Source organism: Prinia subflava, chromosome 7 (genome assembly GCF_021018805.1).
Source record: "Prinia subflava isolate CZ2003 ecotype Zambia chromosome 7, Cam_Psub_1.2, whole genome shotgun sequence".
In the NCBI taxonomy this organism is placed as follows: domain Eukaryota; kingdom Metazoa; phylum Chordata; class Aves; order Passeriformes; family Cisticolidae; genus Prinia; species Prinia subflava.
The window spans coordinates 22,951,804-22,975,550 of record NC_086253.1 but is presented as its reverse complement, the minus strand read 5'-3'; the positions used below and the strand labels follow the sequence as shown (position 1 = coordinate 22,975,550).

General features: G+C 40.8%; 1 protein-coding gene across 1 annotated transcript; it reads right to left on the bottom strand.

The window, feature by feature from the left end:
- Positions 1-1,426: 1,426 nt before the first annotated feature.
- On the bottom strand, positions 1,427-22,074 carry RHOH (ras homolog family member H). Its single transcript, XM_063401813.1, has 3 exons — positions 20,042-22,074; positions 18,885-18,989; positions 1,427-6,219 (listed from the first exon to the last, which is right to left on the bottom strand). The coding sequence occupies exon 3, from the start codon at positions 5,997-5,999 to the stop codon at positions 5,424-5,426; it is 576 nt and encodes a 191-aa protein (XP_063257883.1). The 5' UTR covers positions 6,000-6,219; positions 18,885-18,989; positions 20,042-22,074; the 3' UTR covers positions 1,427-5,423.
- Between the last annotated feature and the right edge of the window lie 1,673 nt (positions 22,075-23,747).

The window sequence follows — 23,747 nt, the reverse complement described above, 5'->3', positions numbered from 1 at the left end:
TTTATATATTAAAAAACCTGAGTTTTCTAAGAAAGAAAATTCAGCAGTGCTTATGTGTTACAAGAGGTTTGGCATATAAAACATGTCTCCCTCCAGCTGCTTCTACTTAATTCATTTGCCAAGTAGAGAGGTATCAGCCTTGGGTCTCTCCCCTTATGTCCTGAGACTGGCTGTGCAGCTCCAGCCACCACTGCCCTGACTGTGGCTAGCAGACACAGCCTCATCCTGGGCAGCTGACACTTGCAAGGGATCTTGCTTTTCAAAGCAAAGCCATCTCTTTTGAAAGTCTCACCCTTTTGTGGTAACTGAACAGCAATGGAGCATTTTGGGAAGGCAGCCAGAGTAGTGAAGGGAGACACCCAGATCCTGGCATGAGAGCTGTTCCAGATGAGCCTGTATCCTCTGAGCACAGCCAGGGCTGCTGGGGCGCCTGTGGGAGCCGGTGCCCACTGAAGAGTTCTCAGAAACTCTGCGGACGCGGGCGAGTGAGCACCTCACACCAGGCAAAGACACCAATCATCGTTTCCTTCCTCTTTTCCAGAGACAGAAACAACCACCACCGCTCAGAGGCCTTCTGCTCCACCCCTGTATGAATCATACCCAGGGTGAGAGGAGCAACGACAGAAATGCCCCTGGCAGCCTTGCGTGAGGTTGTGAAAGACCTGAGCAGACATGTCACTCATTCACTTTGTAACCAGAAAGGTAGCAATAGCTATTATTTTGTTTGCTAATAACTCACAGCTCATGCAAGGCTGGAGGCCAGCTCCCCATGCTCAGGAAATGATGTGCCACAGGGTTTAGCTCAGTGCTTTGAGACACCCCCCCTCCTCCCCGCTCAAAAGTGCTGCAGCTGGAGCCCAGCTAGCAGAACAACAGCGGCTGCAGAAACCAGGCCTCGGCGACGACTTGGACACTGACACTGACTTCAGAAATGGCACACAAAACAAAGGTGTTACTGCAAGGCCACCTGCAAGTGACAGAAGCCTGACTGAGGCAGGGCTAGCTCTGTTTGCAGAGCAGGGCAATTGCCTCTGATGCAGTAAGAGGAGTCCCAAGGAGCATCTCTTCTGTCCTGCTGGAAGCACGGGGCAGCTTTGTGGTGATGCTCTTCTGCCTCACGAGCGACACGGACCCCACTGACACACAGCAGCTGCAGTGTCACACCACAATGCAGTGACAGGTCCAGGCCAGTGGAAAGGCCACCACAGCTGCAGTTAAGCAGTTAGATAATATAAACACCTAGATACACACAAAAGTTGTTTTTTCCCTGAATTTTGTTTTCAATAACTGGCTGCTCAGAGCCCAAGGTGAAGGGCACACAGGTCAACTACGACAGGTAGACATTGATAACTAGTCAGGATATTTTGCTCCTACCATTGTGAAAGAAATCTCTGAGTCATAAAATATGTTTCCTCACATCCAGAGACTTTATTTCATTATCCTTACATCCAGAGACAGAGATTCATTTCTGTCATTTCAGAGCAAGGGAGTTTGCCTAACCCAGTTGTGGTCATATCTGGCTTGTTTACGAAACTGAACTGACTTTTAATTAAGTTAAGGTAGTTAATTTGCTCACAAAGGTAAGAGAGACAAGTGTTCTGATGTTCTGAAATTAAGCTTTTTATTCCTTTTATATTAACCTGAGCTGCATGCAACCAAAGCACTAGGAGAAAGTGCTAAAAAGACATGGATTGTCCCATTTATTAGAAACTATTGTAATGGCTGTATTCACTCAAATGCCATACTAATACAGGAAAGGCTGAGAAGTCAAGAGTGCTGACACTTTTTTTTCCTTCATGTCTGATCCCTCTGGTGACTTCTTTCATAATGGTGCCATATATAGAGTCCCTTAAACACATTTTCTTTATTAACACAAGCATCAGCTAGTTTGTGTTCACAGACTTTAGTAAAAGCAGAGTACCCACAAAAATTGCACAAAAATTTGCAGACTGTTAATTGCAAATATCAGGCAAAACAGTATCAATTATATCTGGCAAGCTTCAATAGTTTTCCGTATGAAAAATCAGGGGGGCAAGAGTGATGATTTGAAACATATTTTTACTATTTACTTGTAGAAAATGTTTATACTGTATGCTGCATATCAAGTAAGTTTAAAACCCTGGGACATCTGTATTTAAAATAATCCTTAAAAAACGCCAAAACTTTAAACCTATGTAATAGCAAGCAAAAATAACATTAGCAACAGAATAACAGAAAGGGATCTGTTTGAGAAGATAGAAGGAGAGTATTTGGGCAAGGTCTCTTCCCTCTGCTGAAAGCTTGACCCAGCTGAGGCAGGGCTGCATACATTTTATGTTTTGCTGTTTTTCAGAGCAAAAGAAGTTAAATTTTCATGAGTCATTTTAATGTATTTTAAATATCAGAGCCAGATTTTAACTGCCATACAGTACCCAGGGACCCTGTTACCCAAGTAAACACAAGCAAAACCAGCCTGGAAGGGTTTCACAGGAGACCTCAGCAGTCCCTTGTTCCCACCACAAACAACAGGGCTGCAGTTGTGCAAGTTGCAAACCCCAATATACCACTTGGCCAAATCTTCATCTGAGTTCTGGTGTGTCTAGATTTCAACCTCTGTTTTGGGGTTGCCACATTTTTAAGCACATCAGTTCTATAGCTCAGGGAAAACTGCATAATTACAGGCACTAAAATATATGTGCTTCACAGTTTGTTCCCAGTGAAAAGTGCCTTTTAGCTTTGAGAGTTTGAAAATAACCAGGCTGTGAAAATTTGAACCATTTTTTTCACTGAGCACGAAACCAAAATCCCTATCACTTTATACTCTTTCCAATTAGATTTTAAAGATCAGCTGGCTTTCAGCAGCCTCACACCTTACACTGACTCTATAATGCACAATCAAGAGTATATCAAGCCATCCCTAAATTTCATGTGTATCCTGTATCATCAGTTCAGGCATCTCAAAGAAGCCTATCCACTTGGCTTCACTGAATTGCAACAGACATAGATTTCTTAATTTTGTAACACAGCATAACAAGTTTTGTGAAGCTAATACAGATGAGATTTTCAGTTCCAGTGTGATTCTGGAGCGCATCTTCACCTGGCTTCATCTCTGATAACAATTCTGTGAAACCTTTTGGTGCCTGAATGCAGCACTTGGCGGCAGATACCACAACACAGCATTCTCACCTGGTGACTTCTGCTCTTCAGCACATAAAAACACCAGCATAAGCTGTTGTAAACAAATTAACCCTCTGGGGGGGAGAAAAGACTATTGAATAGAGCATTCTGGAACAAATATGTCGTAAAAATAGTTGAAATCAGGTATTAAATCCATTAGTGGAGTAGAGAACATAACAAAAATGTCCCCAATTGTAACAGATTTGAAAATTCATAATGTGACATTTTTCATGCTATCTTTAATGTTCAAATAGTAACAATGGCTACTTTTAAATTAGAGTTACAAAACCTAAGACTTCCAGTGGAGAGGTGTTGCAAGAGTTGACATGTAGAAGCGTATTTCTCCCAAAAGCCAAAAGATTTTTAACTGAGGGCCGCAAATACCTGGCTACTTGCATAACTCTACACAAGTACAACGCCATTCAGATTCTTTCATAACATGCCAGTTTTAGTGTTTCAGGAACAAATCAACACTTGAGAAGAAAGAGAAGTAGGAACGAGAATTCAGAGAAGATAGGTGGTGACAGAAGTCCCTGTCTTGTGTGTGTGCTCAGGCGCAGAAGTTTGTAAAGATTTAAGGCTGATATAAAAACCTCAGATGAGACCAGGATATTTTATGATCAGAAGCCTCCCTTACAATCAGGTTAATGAGCGGTAAATATTCAAGAGTCTAGAAGCTGGTGGGGCAATCACAACACCAGGTGCTCCCCGCCCTACTGGCAATCAAGGTGCCCACAGTGTAAATACTTGCTCACCTACATCACAGGTGAGATAATCCTACTGTGCTATGTGCCATCTTTTATGGCACCATGCTATATAAGCCCCTCAAAGGTTAGTTCTGAGCTAGCTGAAGGATGGGGAAAGGGACAAAGGAAATCTTGCTGCACTAAGAAATTCTCTTGGGATGAGACAGATCTGCAAGACCTAAGACAGGGTGCAGGACAGAGGGGATAAATAATATGAGGAGGAGGGGACCAGCACTATTCACAAGGAACGTAAAGCATTGTGTCTTGAGCCCACTTCATCTTCTAGCAGAGTTCTCTTACACACTTGAAGTTTCCATTTCCTTAGCCCGCCTTTCTGTGCAGAAGGGTAACTTGGCCTCAGTACATACATCAGGATTTGGCTCCTAGACTTGACTGGCTCCCTAGGATGTAAACCCTGTTTCAATCTTACTTGGATACAACCTAGGCAGTTATACTTAGCATGCAAACTCAAAAAAAAAGTCGTTTAGCCATTCTAAAGACCCGCAGTCAACCTTGCTATGTACTCAGTCTTTTACTAATGTAGGTGACTGGTTTCACTAAAACCACTGCTTTGAAAAAAAGTATGTGAGAATTTAAGTGCTCATGAAAAAATATCTTCCATTTCTAGAGACTGAAATCTTTTGCCACCAGAATTACAGCAGGGACAATAGAGGTGATGGTAGCCCAGATTTAGCGCTGCCAGCCCAACCACATGTCTAAACTAACCCTGTCTGCAGGCTCTGCTGAGATTGTAACCCGGTGAAGTCTGGGAAGAATCAGATCAGTTTCCCACCTTTGACAATGTTGCTGAGGAACAATACTAAGGTAGCCAATCTCACAAAACTGCAGGACAGCTGTCAAATGTCACTAAATTTTGATTGCTCCTATGCTGGACATACTGATGACTGTTATGCAATGACTCAGGCATGTCTAGGAAGTGCTAGGCTTGCCTGCAGGCCATTTTTTACATGGATAAGACAATTTGTTTCTGTAGTTAGCTAAAGGGAGAACCTCAAAAATATTAAAACAAACTTTCGGTATTTTACAATGTATACAAGAGTCCTCTAAATAAAATACACATTGGTCAGGTTGTATATACTGCATTCTTAAGTAAAAAATATATCCACAAGGACAGAGGTGGGGGCAGATCCAGGCAGAAGTTTGTCATTAAATAAATGCAGATGCAGACAAACCAACAACTGTGGAACACTGACAGACACAAAACCAAAATCAGTACTGTTGTTATCTGCAGATCTGCAGGCTAGGCCTGCTCCAGTTCAAGCTAGCAAAGTCCAAACACAGGCTTGTGAATAAGGGTATGCACCTTTCATTTTTCAAGATAGCGCCCAAGTGTTTTGGAGGGGAGAGGATCAGATAAAGAGCAGATGTGTCTCACAAGAGGCACCTGCATTGTGGTCCTGCCAGGAGCTCTCCTTTGATTCACCTCCCATTCTCTCTGCTGCAGTGTCTTTGTGAGAAAACAGAAGGGACAAACGTGAGCAAAACCACCGCTGACAGTCCTCAGAAGATCTTGCACTCATTAATGGAGAAGAGCTTCCGCCTGCTCTGCCTTTTGGCTTGGTTGACCGCTGTCCGCACGGCGTACTCAAACACCTGCTGCACGCCCCTGTTGCTGAGGGCAGAGCACTCCAGGTAGCCTTTGGCTCGCACATCCTGCGCCAGCCGCTTCCCGTCCATCGGGCTGATACAGGAGGAGCTGTAGGGACCCATGTCACGCTGGTCAGTCTGAGTGGCCACCACCAAAACGGGGATGCGGGGCAAATGGCTGCGGACCTCGCTGATCCATTTGTGCCTCAGGTTCAGAAAGGAATTGTGGTTTGCTACTGAGTAGCACATTAACACCACATCTGCCTGTTGGTAGGACAGGGGGCGAATGCCTTTAAAGGCATCACTGCCAGACGTGTCCCAAAGACCCAAGCTAATCTGTATACCATCCATGAAGACATCCACCCCGGTATTTTCATATACGGTGGGTCTGTAGTCGTCTGGAAAAGTCTCAGAGGTGAAACGTACCAAGAGAGATGTTTTTCCAACTGCAGAGTCTCCCACCAGAACGCACTTGACTGAATCCAGCATTTTGTTAACATCCAAGGCCAAGAGTGTGGTATCTGTGCAGCAGGCGTGGGATGGAGAGATGCAGTGGTCTTAGAGGCCTTCTATATAACTTCCATTTAGTGAGAAACCATCCAAATCTCTTTACTTCTTATTGACTTGATGCCGTCACTTGAGACTAAAATTTCATTTTCTCCCACATGACTCTGTTGGTTCTAAATCTTCAGTGAGTCAAATGATGTTTCTGGAAGGGTAAAAATAAAATGTAACATTTATAAGCCACAGAGAACAAACCATTCTTCATCAAAATAAAGATGCCTGGACACATCTTTGGACAGGCATGGCAGGTATCCCTTACTGAGGATAATGAACTTCTCAATTTCCTCCCAGCCAGCTGTGTGTGCAACAGCCATTGGCATAAATAACCTTCTTGCTGCTCCACAGGGGCTAACAGTCTCATCACTATTGCCATTTTCCACTGACGTAAGCTATTCTTTCTCTCCAGTTGCCTAAAGACTAATAAAATTAATTTAACTTTGGTATAACTGCTAAGAATATGCTGTGAGATATTTCCTGCCTCTGACTTTCTGGCAGAATTCTGAATCTTTAAATAATCAGTTCAGATTCCCCTGAAAATGTACCCACACTCTCTAGAGGTAGTCAGCAGAAAAAAGTATCTTTGCTAACCAGTTTGACTAATAAAACAATCCTATATGGAACAGCAAAACAGAACCACTTGTGACAATGAGGAAGCAAAGACTTCAGGTGTGAATCTCAAGTGACATGAACCTGAACCATTTTCAAAAGCAGTGAAGGATTCACAGTAAAAATACTCATAAAAGGGGTTCATTTTTTTTTACGAATTGTTTTCAACAATCAAGAAGCACAAGCCAAAGAAAGCCCCACTTCCAATGCTTGCACCAGTCAAAATGTCATTTGAAGGAGATATAATGTCCTGTCATTTACTCTCTTGTAAAACTGAACTAAGAGTACTCTTCAGAGTATGTAATTGCTGTTGAGCTCCTGCCAGCTTTCAGTCAAATTTTCCTATTTTGAAAGCATTCGTTTCTTCCCCACTAGCTGTGTGCAAGATTCACTGCTCACACAGGGTGACACACAAGATGCTCCGAAAATCACTAACGGCAAAACTGAAGACAAATTAGTTCTGATGAACTATAGCAATTAAAAAGAAACTATCACTGCATAATTTCAAAATGTCTTGTGTTTGTTACATAAATAATATATTTCTGTTTCCTTCATATATGTAGAGAAACATCACAGCAGAAGGCTATTTGCACAGCAATGAATGATGGCCACAAAGGGCAGACACTGTATTTTACTGTAACACTCTCCACCTTGAGTACCCTAACACATCACCCCCCTCCTCCTTTATTTCTAGTACACTCCAAGCTTTGGCTTACTCCACAAAGGGGGAAAAACAAAGGAAAAGTGCTAGATGAGCTTAGAGAGAACATTTTACAGGCTCCGACAACTGCTATTGGCCCTGCTTTCATTTTGTGTTGAGGCCATGCCCTACCTCCTCTTGTGCTGCTGGCACACCTGCATCTCTCCCACCAGATGCCCAGCTGAAGGAAGATGTGTGGCCAGAGCACGTTGCTTTATAGAGGTAGCAGCAAGTGTGGGGCTGTGCCTGTGCGTTCTGCAGTTACGGAATCTGCAGGAGCCATTGCAACAGACGGTGCTTCCTGGCCTGCCAGCCACGCCGCGCTCTCACCGCCGCCCCGCGCTTCTGGGAAGTGGGATGGAGGCTGAGGCTGCTTCACCACATTCCTGGCTGCCGGGAAACAGGCTGCTCTGTGAATTTAAGTTTTAGTGGCAGCAGATGAAAATTTGCTTTTAAAGATTCATCAGGTCTAACTCCACTCTCTCGCCTTCTCTGTTCTCCAAACAAGCTCTCGAGGGAATTAAACAAGACCTTTACTAAATACATCTATGAAATGTTCAAAAAGCATATGCAGGATAACCATTCAAATTGCTTATATGAATCATAATCTCTCAGAGTATTCGACTTCAAAACTGGGTCAGCAATATCGTTTGAAAATTTCGCCACAAGACAGTAGTGTCCTATTCAGACAAAGCTACATATTTTCAGGAGGAAGTTTCCATGTACCAAATATCCTTTCAAAACAAACATTGCTTTGGTGTGAGTAGCCCTCAGTGCTTTCAGGTTCATTATTTTGTGCACATTGGAACATGGGGGAAAATAAGGATGTCCAAAGCATGACTTTTGCTATTTCATAAATGCCAAAACAGAGAAAGACTGTTACAAAAGGATTGTTCTGGCACTCAACTTGTTGATTACCATGTCAAATTATACTGGCTATTTTGAAAGAAATTATAAAAATTATTAAAGACTGGAAGAGATATTAAGGACTAGTGAATATGGCAGCTGACAGACAATAACAGAAGCTAAAATATTCCACTGTGTCAGTGCAAAATTGTTTTCAAAGCAAATGATATTGTTTTGCATTCCATCAAAAAATAATAAAAAAACCTTGGTATATAAAATAGTCCATATTGTGATCCTGTGGACAAATTTCCCTCAGTGGCTCTGATCTTGCAATTTGTTCACAACAATTCATGTGCCTCCATATACTATCAGGACTGCATATGTGCATATTGAAGTGTTATCTTTGATTAGGCACATAACTGGTCCTTGTTGCAGCCTCAGGGTAAAAGCAGCACTAGTGTATTAAAATAATTACATAAGTTCACCTCACTGGATAGAAAATGCTTGATTAAACATCAGAAAAAACCCCAGTGTCTTTTAAAGAACAATACTGGGAACTTGTGTGCCTTAGTGTACAACCAGTTTCATAAATATTTGCAAAAGTTTTGGTCCTCTTCTCTCACATTCTGTCTTGGTCTGACAGCACAGTGTGCTACAGCCATTACAAAACTGCAGAAAACCTTCTGATCACAGATCAGAGATCTAAGCTGTTGAGGCTTTTTTTTCCTCCAACAATCTGATTTTCAAAAATTTACTGACTTTATTAAGATCATTTTGTACATGGAATTCAAGATATAAACCTGTATCCCCTTTTATGCTGTTTTTGGTTTATGCTTTCATCACTGATAACAACAGAAGACATTATTTGAATAGTAAGGAAAGACCTTTTATAATATCATTAGGTATAAGAATGCATGTCTTACTCTTGTGTGGACATGCTGCGTAGTGATCTTTAGCAAACTTCAGGTTTTGTTCCCTCTGTCTTTGGAATACAGGCACTAGTGTGTGGTTACAAAGACCTTGGACTTCACTGATGATGTGAGCGCAAGGAGCCCTACAACAGTCGCTCTGTGGCAGTGTCTGACCTGCACCTCAGCAATCCCATGCAGGTTAAATGCCTCACACTTGATCATGGCTGAACACAGCACGGAGAAGGTGAGTGAGGTTGCCAACTTTCAATGGGACGGGACAAGAAGCAGAGCACAGCAGCACCACGCTCTTTGCAGGTAGAGGATTCTAGTGGATATACGTCCCATGGAAAACTAATCTGGTATTTGTTGAAAGAGGTCTACCATCAAAGGAAAGCAGGACTACTGCATCAAAAGGGGTAAGTTTATCAGCTGAACCAGGTGGGATTTTCATTTATGCCAAGAATATCTCTGGCATCGACTATAAGATCATCATGAACATGACTCACTATGGCTGAACATCTCCAGGGGATGGACAGCATGTCATGGTAGGGGAAAATAAAAGTAGTCAAGGACTCCTAATTTCAAAACCTATCTTAGATACTGATAGTGCACACTCAGGTAGGCTGGAATTTCAATGGAATTAACTCATGCATAAACAAAACAGCTTTTTAGATCAGACAGTCACAAAAAGCTTCAGAGAGCTAAAGCAGTCAACATGCTATTATTGCCATTATCCACTCTCTACCTCAATTACATCTCAGCAGAGTTCATGTTTATGTCAGGATAACAGCAGATTAATTTTTCAGTTGGAACACTGTGTATGCTAGTTCTTGAAGACACTTGAAATGGCAGGGAAATTAAAATAGTTATACTAATAGAAAAGGTTGAAAACCACAGGAGAGACTTCTACTAGCTGTGCAATGTTTGGATGTACATGCTGTCTTTGCCTACCTACTCTAGTCTTGTAAGTCCCACCTCACACAGAGGTGGGGTCTGCAAAACAGTGCCTACAGTTCTTCTCCAGTGTGCTGGCTGAAACCACTGCTCCTTCCAATTGCGCCACAGATACATAAGAACTCTCCTCACATCCCCCGGTTAGGTGCCCTCAAGGACAGGAAGGAGGCACAAAGACTACCCTCACTGACCAGAACAGTGTGCAACTTTACACCTTCACCTCCATGGGCACAGTGGGCACTGCAGGGCATGGACAGGGCCTAAGAACAACTCCTGCAGGCAGAGGGAGGAGGAGAAGGAAGGCTGGCAGGCATCAAGACAAGCCAGAGATGCTGTTGCCTGGTTCGTGACAGCACTCAGAAGATGCAGCCCCTGTGCTGTTGTGACTCCAGTCTGGAGGTCCTGCTAGATCACCAGGCTGTCAAGGTCACACTACCTGGTTTTCAGCTCTGTGGATGAGGTGTACTTGCTCCATTCAGATGCAAACCTCCAGCTGCTTCCACAGCATAGGTCTGCTGAAGACTAATCCATCAGCTGCAGTCTATCTGGAGACTGCTGCTGGTCTGCAAGCAAATGGCCCCTTGCTGCTCCTGTCATGCATTTATTAACCTGATTCTCTGACATCTGCATTAGCTGCCTCCTGTTCTTTAACTCCTTTTAAGACAATTTTGATCTATAGTCCTGTCTTGCCAATCAGCCTCCCTCCATCTCAGAGAGCATCAGCATTCCATGGTGGCATTCAGTGGTGTTAACCACTGCCATGAAGAACAGGCTCACAGCCTGTACCTTTGCAAGGTGCTGCACCTTTTCCCCAAATTACTCCACCAAGAAAATCTCCATCAACTCACTCACTTCCTAAGCTGGCTATTGCAGGGGCCATTGCTATTCTTTGGCCCAAGAGGGAGATGGCAGGTTACTCACCGGCAGAATAATTCAGCTGTCTGATACATTTATAATACTGACAGATTAATTGCCAGATTATCTTTCAAGGTGCTTTTATATTTTAAAGAATTGAAAGGCTACTTAGAAGCTTGGATGGGAGCTTTTACACACATATTTTATCCTTAGAGTACAATCATTTCTTTAATGCCTTTCTAAAGTTAGAAAAGCAAGCAACATGCAGTGAACCCCTATTTTCAAAGCCAGGATGTCTTGTCATCTCAAAAACAATCTCCTTCTAGAATTAAAAGAAAAAAAAATTGCAGTCATAAAAACTTGGAAATTTTTCTTTCACTCCCTTATTCAGAAAACTGAAATCTTGTTCCTCTTTTCAAATTTCAATGTTTTGTTTTGAAAAAAAAATACAAAACTATATTTTGGCTTTAATTTCTAATTTATGCAATTTTGAGATGATAGAGAACCATTTTCTTAGAAGCCTTTGCAAAAAATCACTTCTGGATCAAGACAGATGAAAATATCTCCGTTTCCTTCTCTGGCAGTTTTAACCACGGCAAATGAAGAGAAAGATTTATGATCAAATATTCAATAATCTTGTCAATTTATTATTAGCAAGGGAACTTAAATTATCAGATTTGAAGAAAATTCCCTCATATTAAGAATGTGAAATCTTGATATAAAAATACAACAACCACAGATCAATGTTATTCACAAGATCAAATGAGATGTGAAGGGATGTAAAGAAATGAAAGCTTTTTGTGTAACAAAATATACATATTTACACATGCTCACACATTGCATATACATATAAAACTGCTTAATGAGCTATCTTAAATTTTAAAAATTCCATTTGATTTCTTCAGTAATAGTACCTATGATAATATATATATATAAGCAATGGATAATGACACCTCTAGAGATGTATTCAATTTACTACAGTTGCTGAGAAAAACTATTTACCCCTTATTCTAATTAAAGAATTAGACAAAAGAAATATTTATCTTCAAGACCCTCTTTCTGTGGCTACTCACACCTTGATTCAGCAATTTACAAATTACACATGAGCACGGATTATTAGAACCACTCCAAAAATTAACAAAAAGCCTGAAAGACTCTCATGTAGTGATCCAAGATCCTAAATCTCTAAATAGAACTCAGATAGTTCTATTAGAGTGAGATCTGGCAATGTTAAGTACCCACTTAAAGAGTCATGCCATCAGTCTGAAGTAATTTTTCTCCATGCTTATGGCATGACATGGTAATTTACAAACTATGTGGCATTCATGGTATTATGGGTCATTTCCAAAAGAGATCCATTTTCAGTCTAGATGTTCTCTCCAAATTAAAATTGGGGTAAATCAAGTGTAGGAAAGTAATCCCTTCAGAGAGGGCCAGCTCATAAACCATTCTCAGTCTTATCCAATCCCCTCAAAGTCACCAGAAATGGAGCAGAACGTCACGCCTGAAGTCAGGTAAGCTTAGCGTTCTCCTTCTGCAGGATACTGGGTATGTCACCTCTCTTTCCCACCCTTCTCTGTGCTAAGTTTTCTCCTCTGTGCTTAAACAGAGAGAAATTTCTGAGTTTTACTACAGATACAGCAGTACATGGAGCACCTGGTGTGCAAATGTCACACGTGTGTACGTTCCAGCACAGAAGTTCATCAGCCATCTGTCCGTCTGCCTCCCCTCACAGTCGCTGTTTCTGCACACACACATTTACATATATATGTCCATATTTATTCACCACTGACACACAACTGCTGCTGGGTCCCAACGAGGATACAGATTCACTTGCAGATGAACATGGATAAAGGGCTGACTCCAGTGCTATCACATGTACCTGTGAATAGTTTTTCTGCCTGAATGACTTGCAGGTCAAAAGCAAGTTTTCAGCAAGTCTAACTGCCTTGTAGCTAAGCCTTAAAAATATAAAATACATTATATTTAAGTAATTGACTTTAATCAGACTACTGTGCGTGTAGAATTATTGACATGTGGAAATGTTTGCAACTTCAGGGCTCAAACCACTTCAAATTTTTCATGCCACATCCTCTTTTTACACAGTTTAATTTCTTGAAGTTTGAGACAAATCAAAAAGGCATTTACAACATATTTTTGCAGGTGTTTTTTTTACAGAGTTAACTCTTCAATGTCTCCCTAAATTTTTTTGGCTGTTGAAATATTCTTTGGCTGTTGAAGTACTTTTTTATTTTATTTACGGTCTTCAACAATTATTGCATTTTCTTTCCAGTGAGCCTAACCCTACCCCTATTTCTGCTTCTTCTTTTTTTTTACCATCTGCAGACATGGGCATAATCATAATGAAGTATCCATTTCTCTTTCATACACAACTAACATTTCTTAGTTTTAAACAATAATTTGTAATTTCTCAGAGAATGGTGCTTTTGCTAGACTGGATGCATAGAAGTGTATATGCACATATGTAGATACACAAAATATTGTAAACAAATCAGTGTGTATTTAAAATCTAACTATTTCAGTAATGAAGCAATATATCCACGTACAAAAAAAATCCCATCCATACGTACATGTGTGTGTTTATGTCCATATACATATATATATGCACACATTGATATTTATTCATTGAAAAAGACATTGCTACAGATTGCTGTAGGAAACAACATATTGTGGGCAAGATATCTTAGCATCATTTGAAACATATATATTTTGCATCAAATGGATGCATTATTGAAATAGTGGCCTCCATACAGGTACATACGTATTTGTATGCACATGAACAGAGATTACTGCTGTGCTAAATGGGGATTTGCAAGGACCTAGGTATCTAACGGACAGAGTTTTACATATAAAATTACACAGTCACCCATAGTAAACTATTCTATTTCTGCTGCATATGCAGCCACCACATTTATTAGACATATCTTTACGATATGTTACAATGACTTGTTGTTAAGGAGATGCATGGATTTATATGAAATCCCGCAGGTGTGTAACATGATAAATTGTTAAAACAAGCTGGCATCTCCATATATACACTTGATTTGCAGGCAAAAGGGCCTCTTTCAGAGCCTGTGCCAAGCCCACTGCAGTGGAGCAGGCTGACTTCAGTGTGTTTGGGCTCTAACCTCCGGTGGGACTGCACTCCTCGCCCTTGTTTGCACTACTTGATCTTCTTGACTGGCTCCCTTAATTGCTACTAAGGAGTCAACAGTAACAGGATAGCTAAAAGCTAATACATGAATGATATGGGTGACATAACATGCTCCTCACTGTTAAAAGGTCTTTAAAAATTGTCCTACCATTTCTACATTTTCCTCACTCCCTTGCAAGATGTCCAACTTTACTTTCAGAAGTCTCTTCAGGTTTAACTTTGCTCTGATTTTATAAAATGTCTAGCACAAAATAGGGAAATTCTCTAGTCTAGATCTTCTCCCCCTAATATCAGCGGGAGAAGAAGGAGGTTCTCCATGTTCATTAAGTCATGTATTTGCACAGGTTTGATTTCAGTGGGAGGTAAAGGCGGAGAAGGAAAATGTTAGTTAGAATAGACTTAGCCAGTGTTCCATGGAAGACTATTTTTGTATATTTTGTGATAAAATAAGGTGTCGGATGTACAGATATTCTGAGTAGTAATAATGATATTACAGTTGATCAAACCATTCACAATAATGACCGCTTGCTAAAATATAATGATTTGTTTATAATTTAGGAAGAACCCATATTTACTGCAGGTCACCGTTCATTTTGCTATGATGAATATTAAAATTCTGACATTAATGAGCAAAGCTAGTAAAGGAAGCAACAATAATTTGGTTGGATTATTTCTTTTATAACACAGAAACTCCCTGGTAATTTTAGCTTTTTCCCCTTAGGATTGCCAGCAACAAAAACCTTTTTCTTGTCTCTGTATATATCAGAGTGTTTAAAATCATAGTCTAGATTTCACACAGCAGAAAACTGCCATCTTTAATATCATTCTTAAATTTTGTGTGTACATATGTACATAAAAATGTTAAAAATTTGAAAAGCTTGCTTAGAAATAATTCCAATTACTTTTCAAGTAGTAGGTATGATATAAAATATACAATTAAAATAACTTGTCTTGCATTTGTTGATTTATGATTTTTATCTTTTTGATGTATTTTGTAAATTTTAAAAAAGGAGTTGCCATCCACAGTCTATGCCGTGACTTAGTGTTCATGCACTATATCCAGCACACGGATAAAATAAGAGACAATACATATCTACTATACAAGAAGGAATTTTTTTCTTACCATGTAGCTTCTCTAGAATTCCTTAATTGAAGCAGATAAAATTAGATAAAATAAATGGGCATGCATACTTGCCTTCACCAAACTGCCTATGTTCCATGCACAGCTATGATTAACGACCAATTTCAAAGGAACACGCTTTCTCTTCTTTTTTTTTTTTTTTTTTTTTTTTTTGGAATTAGCACAAGTTATACCTGGCAGCTTAGATTTTATATTGATTTATATCTTACACCAACCATATGCCAGAGCAGAATATGTATTTTAGTGCCTGTTTTCCATTACAACCTTGATCTCTTGCCACCTTTATATAAAACATATAATACTGCAGACAGCAGCGGGTCATATGGAATAGGTTGAGAGGAGAAAAGACTCTACAACCAAAAGTATTGCATGAATCCTTCTCACTCATTCTTCAGCTGAGTATTTTGAGAAGCCATTTCATTTATTTATAGCTGACATCTACTTGGCTTTCAGTCAGTTTAAAGATCATGCAAATCCCCGTGCTATGGTAAATCTCAATGCAGAGCTCTTCAGTGGGAAGCACAGAAAGTTCTCCTTGGTTTTCTTGATTTTTACATATTTTGAATGAAAATGATCACACATATGAAAAGAGAGATATTTTAGGACAGAGATGTTTGAACATTATGAGAACATTTCCTATGCTTTATTTTGAGTCCTGATGGACTTGATTCAAACTCAGAGATATTTTACCCGATGGCTTTTCATCCAGAATTAAAGAGATGGGAATTTAAAAACTTGCATTTAAATTGATGTAAAGAAATTACATGAAGGGTTTTTACAACAGCTGTTTCATAATATATTTTTATAGTGAGAAAAACAAAAGCTCACAGATAATTAATAGATAATAGATAGATATATTAATAGATATTTGAGTATATCAGTAGCTCAGTAACTTCAAATTCCAAAGTCTTTACCAGTTTTTAAGTTTTTAAGCACAGTCATTTGATGGAAAAAAAAAAGAAGCAAGGTGAAGACTGTGTCCACTGGCATGCCTATCAATGAAAGAGAAAAACAATTTTCTTGTAAGTTTGAGAGGTTTAATATTTTTTCAATGACCATGGCACAGGAAACAACCAGAAGAGACCCCTAGCTACACAGGGGTGTTGGTCTCACGCTTTCATATTAGGAGAGCCAGTCATATCTATATTTTGACATAAATCAGTCTAACCCTCAAAAGCAACACCCTGTCAGTCACGAGGAGAAGCAGTATCACCAGATGGCACAGCAACCTCAAGCTGGCAAGTGTCAGTTACTGGTATGCCACGCTCACGCCTGTGTGTGAGAAGCAGCATCATGCACAGTATGTAACCACAGCCACTGCGCCAGCTGCTGCCAGGAGAGGTGTTTGCTCCTTTTCCAGCACATGCTGGGTCTTTCCTACGTGACAGGTCACCATGGCTCCCCATAGGGAAATCCCCAAACCATAGCAGAATCCTCGTGTGGTTTCCAGCAGGTTCATACATTTTGTCAGGTAAAGAGAAGCATGCCAAATTCAGCCCCACTCTCATCCCTTAGCAATTTACACTTCTCCTTGGCTTCTGTAACCAAAGACCAAATGCAATTACTCGTGCAAAAGCAACACAGCACAGACACAGCAGCAGCCAAGTGTGCAGGGGGGAGCGATAAAGGGTCTGTGATAAACACAGGGCACAGCCACGAGCAAGGCTGGGCACAAACCACTCCTGTACCTGCTCTGCGAGGAATGCATGCATGCACCAAGTGCTCACACCATGTTCCCTCTGTCATCCACCCACCCTGCCAGCAGTGACAGACTGTGACTGCTGGGACTATTGCTCCCCACCTCTTTGCTGGCTGCCCATATTGGACCTGATACACCAAGGTTTGCAGCTGTACTCACACTCACTGCTGCATTACAGAGGTTTCACAGGCTCCTAAAGTCTCCCCTTCCACTGTACACTGATACTGCTGGTGGATTGGGAAGGTTTTCCAGTTCTTCACTGACATAAAAACTGAAGGACAACAAAATCCTGCTAAGCAAATATGAGACTCTACTTGGTTTTCTGGAGAAGAGCTAATGGTAGGCTACAGCCCACAGATTTTGTTGTTACATTGCTTTGTTGTGTTTGTGTGATCCTGTCCAGTATTTTAAGGCCATAATGCTTTAATAGTGGGCTTGAGACAGCTGCAGTCAACTTCCTTTCTCAATTGCTATGCTGGAGCTGTCTCAAAATATTTTTCAGTTGTAAGCTGTGTCATAGCATGGAAACATTTGAAAACTCTTTAATAAAACCACACACCACTAACCAAAAACACGAGAACCTAATTTGGGAATGATGTTGTGCGGTGTGATGTCTGAAATGTTATGCCAAGACTTTGAAAAATGCAAGTTTTACAGTTACTTATTTTATCTATGTTCAAACAATAATCAAAAGCACTATAGAAAAATCTGCAAATTTTCATATTATGGTCAATGTCAATCAAATGCACTTGAATGGTGCATTCAGTAACAGTCTACTGTTTCTTGGGGAAAACTATAGAATCACAGCACCAAAATTTCACAGAGAAAATGGGGGTGAAGAGGAAATTTTCACAGCAAATCTTTTACAATAAACTGCCTAACCCACCTGCTGCTATATATCTAGAACTGCACAGCAAAAGCAAGAGGAGAAACAGCAGAATTTCACCTCCCTGCCTGGGTGTCCTCCTAGCTGGTTATCAGAAAGCATGACTGAGAGAGAAAGAGAAAAGCTCCTCGAGAGCTTCTGCTGGTTCAGACCCTCTGCTCTACCAAAGGGGCGCAGCCTGTGAGACCGCCACCATGCTGGCTGCTCACTTCCTGCTGCTCTGGGTACTCTGCACATCACCCACGTATGTCTTTCAGGATTCGTGTGGCTTGCCCCTCACTGTACACGAGATCACTTCCCTAACATCACTGGCACGAGCAGGTGCTAGCAGCAATGGGACTTTGGCATCAGTCTCTCCATTTTAAGGCCTGATGTTCTTCTGCTACAAAATGATTTCACATTGCTTTGGCACAGTAAAATTACCTTAAAATGGGATTAAATGGCAATAATTTACAGCCATGTTGCCCTGCTGATGGCCTATGAATTTGTGTCTTGCTATACATGAAAATCAAACCCATTTTTAAATTTAACTATTTTCTCTGGAACTTACTAAGTACAGATTACTTATAAAAACACAATTTCTCTGTAACTGCAAACCTACAATATTTTCTGATCTGCAGCACTTTACCTAGGGAATGTAAAACTTGGTATTATGCCTCACTAAGCCAAACTCTCTAAACTTAGCAGGAAGCAAGTGCACATGTGGCTTTTCGACCCTATGGTCACTGCCCAAATCTCAAACATGGTATTCACATAAAGTCTGTACCCTCTTTCTGTGGTAGACTTAGGTTCATTTGTACGATAGATCTTCAGACTACATCAAATCGCATTCTAAAGTCAAGTAAGTATACACATATGGTCATTCCTACTGGAAAATCACAAACACACCACACACTGATCTAAATGGTGGGGTTGAAAATGTGGAATATGAAGCAGCACAATATAAAGCACAATTCCACCTTATTCCAACAGCAACAGACACCAGAATCTGCTGACAGATGTGCCTGTTAACAAGTAATTTATCTCATTTCCCCTACCTTTTTCTCCTGAAAGTATTTTATTCAGGATAAATCCCACGATAAAGCTGGCCTCTGCCAGACTCCACAGTTCAACTCCTGCCCCATCCAAAGGTGGAAACACAGCTGAAAGAAAAAGTTAGAAAATCTTAAATCCACATCCAGATTTTTTGTGGGTACTTGTGTCAGAGAGATGGTTCCAGCCTCAGTGTGCTCTATCCTCATTCACCTTTCAGATTAACTGCATCTCATTGACAATGTGACAAGACCATTCCATCACCACTAGAGCATCATGAGATGCAGGTTTTGTGAGGAGAATCTGGAAATGGGTGTGCACAGATGTGAACACATGCACATGCATATATACTGCTCTGTAAGGGGACTCGACACCATAAGCACGCCACAGTTGGCTCAGAAAGCAGGGAAGAAGCCATGGGAGTGACCTGAATGTACATGTTACAGACATGGCCATTTACATTGGAATCTTCCATCTCAGAAGGTGGCACAGGCATTTGTTAGACCCAGCAGGGCTGGGCAGTCACTGGAGCCAGAGCCAGCCATAGATATGTTGTTAAATTAAAAATACCTTGAATCTCGCTCCAGTCCTAAGAATATATTTCTCAAATTCTCACAATTAAATCTTCACTCAAATTTGTTTGGGAATATTTAAGATGAAGCAGACCAGTTTTGTCATAAGCATGATGTACTTCACAAACAGGGAAGAAGAAGAAGAAATGCTGCAGATTTATACATGTCTATCACTCCTGGGTTCATAGTTTGTGCAACAGAAAAGAGCATCAGAATTAGATCCACCATCTTGAGAGTAACTCCCATTCTTTCCTTTTTCTGATATCAGTTAACATTAAAGAAACTGGCATGGTACAGCCCATCGCACCCCTTTTTCTCCTTTATATGAGGTCTTTTTATGCTGAGGTGAAAAAAACTCTGGAACAAATGAAAATCCAGAAAATGCAAGATCTAGGCCAGTGTATATCTCAACATCAAGCATTTAACAGATCGTATTTAACAGAAAAGTAAAACTGATTACGTGAACCAATTTCACAAACTTATTAATAAAAGCAATTAACAAAAATAACCCAAAATATATTGAATTTGATTCAGAATATCAATTTACATTAAGACTCCTAGGAAAAAAAAAGAAAATGCAATTAACTCACCAGAGGCAGGAAGCTGAAAGAGCCTGTTGAAAACGCATGTTACGGAAGTCAACTATCCTAGATGAGACAAGGGAAGAAGAAAACAAGAGTGGTGTTCTGTGTTCATGGCTTTTTCAGATAGACTTCTTTTTCAGCAGATTAGAACAATTATATCGTTGAGAGGAGAAAAAATCCAAAAGCTCTAAAGGTAACCAGAGACACCTGCACATACAGGCCAAAGTTGTCCTGGCAACTGGGTCTGGCTCATCAGAGTCACAGCAGACCCAGATGCAGCGTGATGAGAAAGAGTGGAGAGGTTTAGCGTAAGTCAGCTTCCTGGTGAGAGCTTCACAGCTCTGCCTCTGTGGGTTTGGTGTGGGTTGGTATATCTTTCTCTCTTTGGTGACTATGGGAGCAGATGTAAAAACCTTGAAGATGGGGGAGGGAGGCAAACCCTCCACGCTGCAGAAAGCTTTCTCTTTGCACTCTGCTGCTCCTCCAGCTGCCTCCTCCCTGCTACCAGGGCTAATGGCACAACACAGCCCAGCAGCTCAACGCGTGCGAGGAGAAAAGGAGAGGAACAACCACTGCCCTGCATGGCTACGTGCGATTTGCCCTCTGGTACCAGAACAACACTTGGGATTTCCCTGCAACCTGGAATATGGCCCTGCCCCTACAGGGGAGAGTATGCATGTTTAACTGACTTTGTGCAAAAGCCCAAGGCAGGCACTTTGGGCTGATTCAACACTGGTGTACATGGTCTTGTTGTAATTCAGTGGGGATCCCTCTGAAGCACTTGTCAGGATTGATCAGTAGTATCATTTTATCAGCATATATGTCCTCTCCTCTACCAGCAAAAGGAGGCTGAGCAGTTGGATACACAGACATTGAGACTCCCACTTCTTCCAGCACAGACAAATTGAGCTGGCCAGATCTGCATCACTTCCAGCTACCACAACTACCACAACACTGAAAGCAAAGTTGTGGTGATAGTTTCAGGATTTCAAGTGTCTATGGTCTATACTTTAGGAGCCATCAGCACAAGAGGTTGTCCACCTTGTATGATCAGGTAATCAGACTGCAGGGAGGGCACTCCTGTCCTGTTCTCCTGAGGCAGCCCAAGTGCCCTGGCACAGCAGGAGAGCTGCCCCTGAGCTGAAGGCCAGGGACCGGGATTACCAGTGCAGTGGAAGGTCTGGTCCACAGGCAGAGGCACAAGCACAGCTTCCCAAGCAGCCTTGAAACCCAGAGGCACAGAAGTGGAAACCAAGTCCTTTTCAGCAAGTATTTTGGGCTCAGTGATCTCAGACCATCCCTAGCCAGGAAACAGTAGCAACGGAGTGCCTGATCCAGATGTAACATCATGCATTTTATGTTCCTCGCAGGACAGAAACCTTCTGAAGACAGCTAATGAATTGGTCCACATTAACATTATGACAGTATAATGCATTCCAAGATAAAGTCATACTGCTTCCAAGAAAGATTAAAACACAACATAATAATTTACAAGATAAAGAAAAAAAAAAAAGAGAATTTATGTGTAGATGAAAGGCAGTTTGTGCCAAAAATATAAAAAGAATATAGCCTATGAAAACATTCTGTAAACCTGCTGATGCAAAGCTTGCAGAGCAGTACTGCACAGTTAGACTGGGGAATCAATTTCTTTTCCCTACAAAATGAAATTAATTCAGTTGATTATCAACAGTGATGAAGGTAAGGACGACCCATGGAAGGCATTTTGGGAATCTTATCTTCTTAAAATCTTCAATCTTCCTTTTAGTTTGAGACAAAATTTTGAATAAGGGGCTTCAGCGCATCAACAGTTTATGTGAGAACTTGTGTTTCCTCATTTTCACATTAAACGTCTATTCATCTGTTTTTAACTGGGTTTGGGTTTCCCAATACCAGCCTAAGCAACCAGGCAGTAAGTTTCCATTGCAATTGTGATAAAGCAAATCAGACACCCGAACATTTTGAAATGTTTCCATCAGAAACATTCAGAACTGTCAGAAGTAGAGAAATAAATACGATTTGCAAATAATACTGATATAAATGTCCTCGGTGATCACCAATTTTAGGTCTGCTACAGAGACCAGATACTTAAAAATGCAACTACTCTTCTCTGTTTTGTGTTGAGATTAATCCAGATGTGAAGCCATCTGGCTAAGTAGTTTGCATTTCGGAAAGAGTGCATCCATCTGTAAAATACTTCATAAACAATTTTTGAACTGAGTGAACTTAGCAAAGAAACAAAACTCTAGAGTAAGAAACATGTTCTAACATGTCTTGATTTCCATCCATTTCCTTCCACTACTTTTCCTGAATGACTTTGACCTAATCATTTCCCAAAAATAGTTGAATTTGATTTATTTGAGATCTTTCTCAGTAAAGTACATGCTTCATGCATTTGATCCATTATTTCACTTCCAGGAGATCTAGAACTCCAACAAAAGACCCTCAGCTCCATGCACTCTGCACATGTATGTCATTCCAAAGTTTGATGTAAAATTGACACCTGACCTGTTTCTCTTGATCCTTGGTTGTTTGTTGGGTTGGCTTTGGGGAATTTTTTTGTCTTTCTTACTGCAGTTTTTCTGCTCCTTTTCACCTCTTCATGCTGTGCAGTGAAGAAGAACATGTGGTTGTGAGAGAATACTTAATACATTAAAAAATGCATTGCTTCTCCTTTTTTAAAAAGTCATTATGAGTCATTATCTGGGACTTTCAGAAACAAACACCTTGTTGCAGAAAATATTTATGGGGGCGGAGCAAACGCTTGCAATTTATTTTTGCATTGAGAAGTAGGCTGACAGCAAAAAATAAAGTCTTAAACCACAGGTAACTAAGGATTTATAGGAAATTATGTAAAATAATATTACCAAGGGTCTTGACATGGATTTGTCTATGATGAAAAGTCACATTTCTTCTTAATCTACTGCCTTCTGTCCCTCTTGGAGGAAAAAAAAAAAAAAAAAGGTGCTGGTGTTGCTGGTGTTAGGAAGGGGGTTGAGATTAAGGAAGGAAGCTGTTCCTGTCCCTCCTGCCTGATTTCCTTTTTGCTCCCAGATTCACTCAGCTCTGATTTTGGTCTGCCTCAGATAGTGTGCTATGTGCAGTGCTCAGGAAGTAAACCATGACACCCTTGATACCCACTGTATTTAACTCTACAAGCCTTTCTCCTGTCCTAGATGATCATCAAATTACACAAAATAAACTAATTGTTGCTCATGTCTAGCCACTGCACCAGCTATATAGACAAAACACAAGAAGAAATATGCTTATTTTGTGAAAAAAGAGCCTAATTCTTTTTTTGGTATCATTTTCAAAGGGAGGCAGGAAAAATGTATGTGGTCAAGATGCCCGCTGTGTGTCGGGAAAACTGGGATGTGCCTATTTGCTTTCCCCTGAGTTCCTGGGCAGTATAGGGGAAATCAGGTAGGTCACCCAGGCACATTTCAGCCCGGGGCTGAAGTCATTCCCTCCTCTCCAGGAACAGATGCCTCAGCAAAAGGGAGGCCTCCTCACAGCATGGCAGAGAGCATTGCTAAGGGAGTCTCTAAAGAGGAGCAGGCACAGCAGCTTCTGCAGTACTCCTTGCAAGAGCACTCAGTCTGAAAGAGGAAATGAAAACGCAGTCTCACACGCACTTCCTATATGGATTTTGGTAAAACTCTCACACATTATTTACTATACCCTAATGAATTCATTCCTCACCAACCTAACACTG

Excerpts from the sequence above, each read along its gene's own strand:
- RHOH (XM_063401813.1), bottom strand. The coding sequence starts at position 5,999 with ATGCTGGATTCAGTCAAGTGCGTTCTGGTGGGAGACTCTGCAGTTGGA.